This window comes from Arachis ipaensis, chromosome B4, assembly GCF_059453495.1.
Source record: "Arachis ipaensis isolate K30076 ecotype BB chromosome B4, ASM5945349v1, whole genome shotgun sequence".
NCBI lineage: Eukaryota > Viridiplantae > Streptophyta > Magnoliopsida > Fabales > Fabaceae > Arachis > Arachis ipaensis.
The window spans coordinates 69,323,694-69,334,043 of NC_142439.1; the positions used below are offsets into that span (position 1 = coordinate 69,323,694).

Here is a 10,350-nt window from a genome sequence, read left to right on the forward strand (position 1 = left end):
TAATGAAGGTGTTATATAATTAAATTTAAGAAATTTCTATTATGAATAAATAATGATTTATTTTATTAGTTTGAACTCCTAGAAATTATTTTATTAGAAATGATTAGATTGATATTTATAAATACTTTAAGTTTAAGTCAATTAATATTTATGTACAATTTATATTATAATAAATTATTTTATAAATTGAAATTAAAGTTTCAGAGATAGAAAAATAATAGAGATTTGTATGATTTAATCTAGAAAATTGATATTTGAATTTAAATTGTACTTTACAAAATATAATTAACTTGTTCATTTTATAATGTAAATTAGAAATAATTGATTGCACTTAGCCATATGTTGATAAATAATGTTCCTAAATATTTTTGATAAAGTATATTTGATTTTAAAATTACTCTACTATTCTATTTTATCAAAATATCCATTCATATCTATCCATATTACTTTATAAAATCCCTAATTTCTAACCCTAATTCCCAAATCAAACTCAGAAACCCTAATTTTCCGAATTGAAAACCCTAAGTTCCTAATCAGAAACCCTAACCTACCCACTTTCTGCTCCCTTCAGCCGCACCATACCCCCTTTTCTTCCAAAACCTAACGTAGAAATGGAAACAGAGAGCAAAGAGAGAGGGAAGAGCTGCTGCCGCGCTGCCATGACCGCCAGACTGCCGCCGCAAGGAGCCCGTGCCACCATCGTCGTCATCCTCGTGAACTGCAACGTCTCCATTCAACCTCGTCCCGTCGCGTCTCCATGGTCGCCGTTGCTGCGAGCTCGCCACCGTCGAGAAGCTGCCGTCGCGTCTTGTCCCGCCGTCACCACCGTTGCCCTGGAGCTCGCCCGTCGTCGTCGTTGAGGGGCCAGCAGAGAGAGAGAACGAGCGTGGGTCAGGGTCGCCACCAAGGAGAGGAGCTATGCTCCACGCCGCTATCGCCACCAGTCCACAACCACCACTGTGAGGGTTCCGTCGCCGTCATTCCAGTGTCGCCGTTCGTGCCCTTCGTAGCCGTCGCCGTCGCCAAGCCGTTGCATCGCCGGACATCATCGCTGGAGGACCGAATGGAGAAGCTAGCCAGTTCTGCTTCTGCCTCTGGTTTCTGGAATCTGATAAGACGCAATCGCCGCTGCTGGAACTATTATTGTTGGCGTGGCCCTGTTCTGGCTCTACTCTTAATTGTTACTGCTTCTGTTTGGCTGATGCGGAAGCTTTCCACCACCACTGGAGCTGTCCGGAAACCCTGTTGTTGCTGCTCCGATAATTTATTGTAAGCTATCTGTAGTTCCAATTTTATTGAACTCATTTCCATTTCCGACTCCATTGAATTTGAACTCTATTTTGTTGCCACCGTGGTTACTACTGCGAGAGTGAAGAATGAATCGGAAATAATGCTGCTGCCGTTGATCGGAGATGCCAAACTGTTGCTGCTACTACTTTGAGATGATATGGCTGCTATTAAGGTTGTTGTTCATGAGTGCAGCATTCCCAATTTCTATGGATTTTGACACTTTGAGGTAGGGGGTTTAAAACGATTTCAATTTAAGAATGCCTACAAGGTTTATTGAATAACTGCAAATAGATTTAATAGCTGTGAGTAATTGATTGATTATGTAATTATTGAATTGTGGCTGAAATTGTGATTGGAATGGTTGAGATTGTGATTTGGAATTGTTGATTTGTGATATTGATTGATTATGTGGATTGGGAATTGCTTGATGACTAATTGTTGAGAATTTCTGAATTTTAATGGGTTATGTTGGATTTGTTGCCGTTGAATTGTTATTTGGTATATTGTAATGTTAATGAACTTGGTTGGTGGTTGATTTGGAATTGGTTTTGAGGGGTTTTGAAGGGTTGGATTTTGAATACTAAATAGATTGCTGAAAAACTGATTTTTGAAATTAAAAGGTGACTTTGGAAGTGAATCAGTTATTCAACGATAATCGAAATGATATAAGAGCAAAGGCTGAGTAAAGTATAATAAAAGTTGTTGTTGGGACTCAATTTTGAGAAGTTTGAATTAATTATAGAACTAGTTATGATTTTTCAAAGTTAAAATGTAAAACTTGATTTTCTGCATTATTTTTAAAGGAAGCCGGAAACTTTGAAAAACTATAACTATTTTTGTGATTATCGAAATTGCGTGGGACCAAGTCCGGATTGAGCTTGGAGATATAGGGAACTGGACTGCTGAAATTGAGACTTTTTCACTAAGTTTATGATTTATGGTGAATTTTTGAATCATGGATGTCAAAACTGGTTTTTCTGCAGAACGTTTAACGCAGCAGCAACTTGATTCCTCTATTGGAAATTCTGAAATTTGAATTTTGAAATGGAATAAATTTTAAATAAAACTTTATTCCTATTATTTTAATTCCGTAAAATTTCAGAACAATTGGATTTGTAGTTTTAAAGATATGAATTTTTGAAGGATGATGCATTATGCAGAAAAAGCCAAGATTCTGTTTTCTTAAATTAGTAACTTTTGGAGTTTATAACTTTTGATCCTGGATAGATATTGAGATGTAACCAATTGGAGATGAAAATTAAGTATTCTTAGTATATGTAATTCAAATTTCAGGGTTTTCCATGTTTTAATAAGTGAGTTATGGGACTTGGAAGAGGTTGTGTTCAATGATTTGTAAAACAGATTTCTGCAGAGGATTACCTAACTTCCAAGCTACGTAACTCCTTCATTAAAAATGGTATGACCCTGGAACTAATTTAGAAAGAAATTTGGATGAGTTATGTTTAACCACATTAATTTTGAAGGTGGTTGAATTTAATTTGGATTTTATATGGAATTTCAAATGTTGTATGGTGCTGCTGTCTTTTGGATTTAAAATACTGCAGAACAGTCACGGTTTTGCTTATATTCCCGAAGCTAGAGACAACGAAAAATTATGATTTTTGATTTAGTAGAAAGTTTAATCCGAGACGGTCGCATGGATTTAAAGTTTGCGTAATTCCGAATTCATTTGATATTTTAAAAACAAAATGGAAATCAGGCTGCTAAGTTGTGTTGGTAATTATTTTGGATATGGAATTTAAGAAATAGATTTTCTATTATCAAATGTTTTTGAGAATATATTGCTGTGGCAAATGCTGAAAGAGACTGATGAATTGTTAAGAAAGAAGGAACCCGTAAGGGTGGATAAGTCCTATTTTTAAAGGTGATTATGTCCAAATTTTATAAAAAAATATAAGGACTTGATCAAAATAAATATTTAAGGTTTATTTAATGATAATAACTTCAATGGTTCTTTTGAGAAAAGAATATTTGGTTTATGAGATTGTTGGTAGGGGCGTCGGTCTAGTCCCGCTTGCTCAGTGCATAAACCATTATGCAGGGATGGTGGTTTTGTCCCGCCTGCAGTGAGGACGGTGGTTTTATCCCACTCACGTATTGATAAATTGTTCAGCAAGGACGGTGGTGTGATCCCGCTTGCGTATTATTTTATGTACCCAGTAAGGATGGTGGTTTAATCCCGCTTACTGTGGAGGCAAGGACGGTGGTTTAATCCCGCTTGCGTGTTCCGGGCAAGGATGGTGGTTTAATTCCCGCTTGTCTATGGAACCTACGGATAAGGATGGTGGTCTAATCCCGCTTATCCGAGTCGGGTCTGGCAACATAACCGACACGTGAGCTCATGGCCAGTAGGACAGGCATGCATCATATGCATCTATGTGACATTGTTTGGGTGTGTATATTGTAATTGGTTTGCCTAAGTGAATAATTCTGTTTAACTCCTAGTTGCTATACTTGATGTAATTGCTCTTGATTGTGTTTGAACCTCACTACTTGTGTTTGTAACTGATTGGCTGGATTGTGGTGAATTGGGTGTTGATTGAGTTGTTTGGGCCTAAGGCCATGACTGGTACGTTTGAGGTCTAGTTTTGTATAAAGTATCTGACTGATTCAGTATAGACTTAATGAACCTATGGTTGGAGCAGGATGATCATTTATACCGCGTAGGTAACTTCTTTTATGTTATGGTCTAGTAAGGTAGGAAAAATCAAACTGGTTCAGCATAGACTTAATGAACCTATGACTGGGACAGGTTGGTCATTCATACAGTCTAGGAAACTTTTAAAAGTTTTACAAGAAAAATATGGATTTAGGATATTGAGTAATTAACTAATGCTTTTAAAGAAAGTTAGTTTCCTTTTAGATGTCTATGAATGCAGTTAACTATTTGCGCTTTATTCTTTACTTTCACGGCATTCTCGACCTCTACTGAGAACATGTGGTTTGGTTCTCACCCCCAAATTTTCCACCCTTTCAGCGACAGGTTTGAAGACGCAATTTGAAGCTGCGAGCGATCAGTAGGCTTTCTTTATGGTTTTAATTGCTTTCATAGAGTCCCCTCGCTATTGTCCTTTGAGATTTTATTTTATATAGAGGGGTAGGTTTAGTATATTGTATTTGAGTTTTATTTGGTCTCTTTTGTATAAGAATTATTATCAATAATATTTATGTGATTATTATTATTTGTAAATGTTTGAATTATGACTATAATGAATAAAAAAACAAAATTTTTCTGGAATTTTCTTAAAACTGAAACGCGAACTCGATACAAAGGCTCGATAATTAAGTAGTCAATACTAGAGAAGGTTACGTAATGTTCTTTCTAGTGGAAATACCCTGACTTAAGCAAAGTATTTTGCTGGACGGGACGTTACAATATGGTATCAGAGCAGTCTTTCCTGTAGAGCCTTGGGAGTGGACTGACTATGCTTCATTGCATACTCTGAGTGTCTGTCATGCTTTATAGCTTGTTCTGATGACAAGAGTTTGTGTTTTATATGCATGACTGTCTGATGATTAATGCTATTAGATTACTATTGCATACCTCATGGTATCAAGTTTGGCCAACTTAATACTAATGATTTATGTATATGAAAATACTAATGGGTTATCATAGACGAAATAGAAGTGATAGGTTAACACGAATCACGAGGTTTTGGGGACGTTAGAAACTAAATTCTAGAGATTAGTTCCGTTTCGACGTATGCTCTTTATTCGTGCTTAGTGTTATCTCTTTCTCTACTAATTGTATTGGAATTTCTAGTTTCTGATCTCTTTCTTGCTAATCTTGTATTATCATTCGTGCATGTCCTTGCTTGACTCTGTATCTGGTTGTTGCTTGAATCTTTTGAAACATTTATCCTTACCTTACAAACTCTATGCTCCTTGCTCTGAATTCAGAATTATTTCGGTACAGCATACTATTTCTTGAAATTTCCTTCTTGAGTATTTGTTTCAGATTCTCTTCAAGAAAAATTTCAATTTAAATATTTTCTTACTTGATTGTATCCACAACCCTTGCTTAAATTTTGATGGGATTGTTTTTAATTCGGTCTAGACTTTCTTACATAAACTCTAAAACTTCTTTATATAGTTTAATCTTGTTTATCTGTAATATACCACTTATCTTTTATTGATTTATAGAAGATCTTATTTCAAAATTTATTCTTTAAATAGAAGCTGATTTTCAACCAACTTTATTATACTTTTATAGCTATTCTTACCTAATTATGTACTTAAGTATCCTCCAAGATTTTTAAAGAAAATATTTTGCCCTTAACACCAAACAAGCTTTAATTTACAAACCATGCATGATTTGCTTGATCTGAAATTAAAATCGGTATAACGTATTATTTATACTAAGTTTAGTATTTTGAAAAATGTTAGATTTATATATATTCTTTTGGAAAAGATAAACTAATTCCTTCTATTTCAAAATGAAGTTGTTCAAAATTGTTGTACTACCTTCCCTAATGATGTTCATATTGAAACTGTTCAATTTAAAATTGCTTCCTAAACTTCGGACTAACTCCCTTTATGCTCCATTTCATTGCTTATATATATATCCTTGTTTGTTGATGATTTCACGTATTCCTTCAAAACCTTGCGAAATACCATCTCATGTAATTGCAAATTTGAGTATCCTTCTAATTTCTCGCATAAACCTTTCGTGCCGTTTGTCTTTCTCTTCTCATGTTTTGTATTCCTTATATGCTCTAGTTCTTAAGGACACGATTTGTGCGTACGGAAAGTGAATCTGGTCAGTATACGAAGTTATAAGGAGTTATGGAGTTTGAGGCGACGAGAGGAAGTGATCATGCTTTGTTAAAAGTTATCAACTAGGCATAATTAGTCTCAATCCTTAAGTCCTAAGTCAACACTAGTGGGTTACTTAGAGTCAAGGAAAACCAAATTAATTAACAACCCTCACACAATGTGGAATGGACATCCACCACTCAAGTTCACCCAAACACCCAATTTCTCAACCAAGAGTGTGGAAAACTAAGTAAAAACCCAACCAATCATTTTGTCAAGCACTTGGTGGGCATGTAAAGAAAGCATGGTAAAATGATAAGAAATAATAAATGCTATAACTACCAAGCAAGAAAAGTAAAGATAGCAACTCAATTAAGTAATAAATGACATGAAACATAAATTGCATTAAATATAAATTAAAATAACAAAGTGTCATAAACATAAAAGACAAAATAAAGGAAATAACAAAGGAAATGAAGAAGAACAAAGATGCACTAACAATAAATGACAAGGAAAATTAAATGAAAACAAGAATCAAAAGTAGAAATTACAAGAAACTAAACTAAAGAACCCTAATTCTAGAGAGAGGGGGGAGCTTCTCTCTCTAGAAAATGAGCTACATGACTAAAATCTAACCCTAATTTCTCCCCCCCCCCCACCCACATGGAATGAGGCCTTGCTTGATATAGGAAGAATCCGCTTCAGAGAGTCCCAAAACTGGGCTCTAGAGGCCCAGAAATTGCCCTCAGCGATTTCCATTAAGTGACTCACGTGCTGGCTGCGATGCGTACGCATGGGTCACGTGTACGCGTCGTTTGGCAAGATACACTCCCACGCGTACGCGTGGGTCACGCGTACACATCGCCAAACTCGCGCGTGTGCGTACACACGCATCACTATGCGCACGCACGGAAGCTGAATCTTCCAAAACTTCATTTCTTCATGCTTTCCCCCTTTTTGTATGCTTTTCTATCACTTCTTCCAACCATATTAGCTTTGTAAACCTGAAATTACTCATCAAATACATCAAGGCACCTAATGGAATGAAAGTGGAATAAATTGATTAAATTAAGCACAAAATAGCATGTTTTCACAATTAAGCTCAATTTAGGGAGAAATCATGAAATTATGCTATTTCCTTGAATAAGTGCAAGAAAAGTTGATGAAATTCACTCAAATAGAGCAAATAAATACCATAAAATGTGGATTCATCACATCCCCACTCTTAAACAATAGCCTGTCCTCATGCTATACTTAAGAAGGTAACAAGGGGTATTACATTTATTCAAAGCAAGTAAACGACCTATATGCAATCTACCCAAATGAGTGCATCTACTTAGTCAAAATAAATCAATTTCCAAGAATACATATATGAACATAAGGGCTAAAGCGATTTAAATCAAGACAAATCCATAATTGATTAGAGTTATTGAAAAGCATTAACAACTTGCAAGATAAGCAATTGAGCATAGGTGAAAACATGTAATTGAGCAATTGAACCCTCACTGGATGTGTATCCGCTCTAATCACTCAAGTGTATAGGGTCAATTCACTCATTTCTCTTCTAATCATGCTTTCTAAGATTTGTCTTTCATCAAACAATCAACATTAATTCAATGTATGCATACAAATATCATGAGGGCTTTCCATAGGTTGTAATGGGGCTAGGGTAAAGGTAAGATTATATGTGGTCAAGTGAGCTTGATATTTGCATCTTTGATTAGCCTAAGCTCTCACCAAACCTACAAAATAACCTATACAACTCAAAGCAAACCTAACTACCCATTTTTCACTTTTCTCACACACTCATGCATTTTCTTTTTAATTACAACTCATATGCATTTTTATTTCTCAAACTTTAGGGCCTTTTGTCCCTTTCTCTCTTTTTTTTTCTTTCAAACTAAAAAAAAAAATATATATATATATATATATATATATATATATATATATATATATATATATACAAAATTGACAATACATATGGTTTAAACATTTGATGTATGACTATTGATGAGCGGATAATTTATACGCTTTTTGGCATTGCTTTTAGTATGTTTTTCGTAGGATCTAGTTACTTTCAGGGATGTTTTCATTAGTTTTTATGTTAAATTCACATTTCTGGACTTTACTATGAGTTTGTGTGTTTTTCTATGATTTCAGGTATTTTCTGGCTGAAATTGAGGGACTTGAGCAGAAATCAGATTCAGAGGTTGAAGAAGGACTGCTGATGTTGTTGGATTCTGACCTCCCTGCACTCAAAGTGGATTTTCTGGAGCTACAGAACTCGAAATGGCGCGCTTCCAATTGCATTGGAAAGTAGACATCCAGGGCTTTCCAGCAATATATAATAGTCCATACTTTGGCCAAGAATAGACGACGTAAACTGGCGTTCAACGCCAGCCCAAACACACACCAAGTGGGCCCAGGAAGTGGGTTTATGCATCAATTACTTACTCATGTAAACCCTAGTAGCTAGTTTATTATAAATAGGACCTTTTACTATTGTATTTGGCATCTTTGATCAGTTGTATGCTATCTTAGATCACAATAGGGGGCTGGCCATCTCGGCCATGCCTGGACATTCACTTATGTATTTTCAACGGTAGAGTTTCTACACTCCATAGATTAAGGTGTGGAGCTCTGCTGTTCCTCAAGGATTAATGCAAAGTACTACTGTTTTCTATTCAATTCATCTTATTTCGCTTCTAAGATATCCATTCGCACTCAAGAACGTGATGAAGGTGATGATTATGTGTGACGCTCATCACCATCTCCCCTATGAACACGTGCCTGACAAACACTTCCGTTCTACATGAAATAAGCTAGAATGAATATCTCTTAGATCTCCTAACCGGAATCTTCGTGGCGTAAGCTAGAATGATGGCGGCATTCAAGAGAATCCGGAAAGTCTAAACCTTATCTGTGGTATTCCGAGTAGGATTCAATGATTGGATGACTGTGACGAGCTCCTAACTCGCGATTGCAGGGCGTTAGTGACAGACGCAAAAGGATAGTAAATCCTATTCCAGCATGATCGAGAACCGACAGATGAATAGCCATGCCGTGACAGGGTGTGTGAGCATATTATTCACTGAGAGGATAAGATGAAGCCTTTGGCAAGGGTGATGCCTCCAGACGATTAGCCGTGCCGTGACAGGGCATTGGATCATTTTTCCGAGAGATGACCGAAAGTAGCCATTGACAGTGGTGATGTATCACATAAAGCCAGCCATGGAAAGGAGTAAGACTGACTGGATGAAGATAGCAGGAAAGCAGAGGTTCAGAGGAACGAAAGCATCTCCATTCGCTTATCTGAAATTCCTACCAATGAATTACATAAGTATCTCTATCCCTATTTTGTTATATAATATTCGAAAACACCATTATCACTTTATATCCGCCTGACTGAGATTTGCAAGGTGACCATAGCTTGCTTCATACCAACAATCTCCGTGGGATTCGACCCTTACTCACATAAGGTATTACTTGGATGACCCAGTGCACTTGCTGGTCAGTTGTATCGAAGTTGTGACAAATTATGAATGTGTAATCACGATTACGCGTACCAAGTTGCTCACGTGCCAGGAATAGTTTGAGCCTGGACATCACAATTTCGTGCACCAAGTTTTTGGCGCCGTTGCCGGGGATTGTTCGAGTTTGGACAACTGACGGTTCATCTTGTTGCTCAGATTAGGTAATTTTCTTTTTATTTTATTTTCAAAAAAAAATTTTCAAAAATATTTCTAAAATTTTCTCATCTGTTTTCGAAAATAATAAAAATGCTTTCAAAAAAAAAATTTTTTTTCAAAATTTTTAAGAATGAATTCTAGTGTTTCATGAAGCATGTAAAGCCTGGCTGGCTGTAAAGCCATGTCTAAATTTATTTGGACTGAGGCTTGCAATTTGTTATCAAGAGCAATATACTCTCGTGTTAAATGCTGAAGCTTGGCTGGCCATTGGCCATGTCTAGTGTTTTGGACTGGAGCTTTCTTTGAAAGCTTGGCTGGCTAGTGAGCCATGTCTAATTCCTGGACTGAAGCTTTAGACTAACACTGCAAGATTCCTGGAATTCATATTAAAAATTTTGGAATCCTTATTTTTTCCTTTTCATATAATTTTCGAAAAAAATCCAAAAAAAATTAGAAAATCATAAAAATCAAAAATATTTTTCTGTTTCTTGTTTGAGTCTTGAGTCATATCATAAGTTTGGTGTCACTTGCATATGCATCTAGCATTTTTCGAAAATATCATGCATTCATGGTGTTCTTCATGATCTTCAAGTTG

General features: G+C 36.0%; 1 protein-coding gene across 1 annotated transcript; it reads left to right on the forward strand.

The window, feature by feature from the left end:
• Positions 1 to 757: 757 nt before the first annotated feature.
• LOC148567830 (uncharacterized) lies at positions 758 to 1,497 on the forward strand. Its single transcript, XM_088483057.1, has one exon. It carries the CDS (start codon positions 758 to 760, stop codon positions 1,271 to 1,273), a length of 516 nt encoding a protein of 171 aa, XP_088339183.1. The 3' UTR covers positions 1,274 to 1,497.
• The last annotated feature ends 8,853 nt before the right edge of the window (positions 1,498 to 10,350 follow it).

Bases quoted from the DNA above. Each gene is read 5' to 3' on its own strand.
- LOC148567830 (XM_088483057.1), top strand. From the start codon at position 758: ATGGTCGCCGTTGCTGCGAGCTCGCCACCGTCGAGAAGCTGCCGTCGC.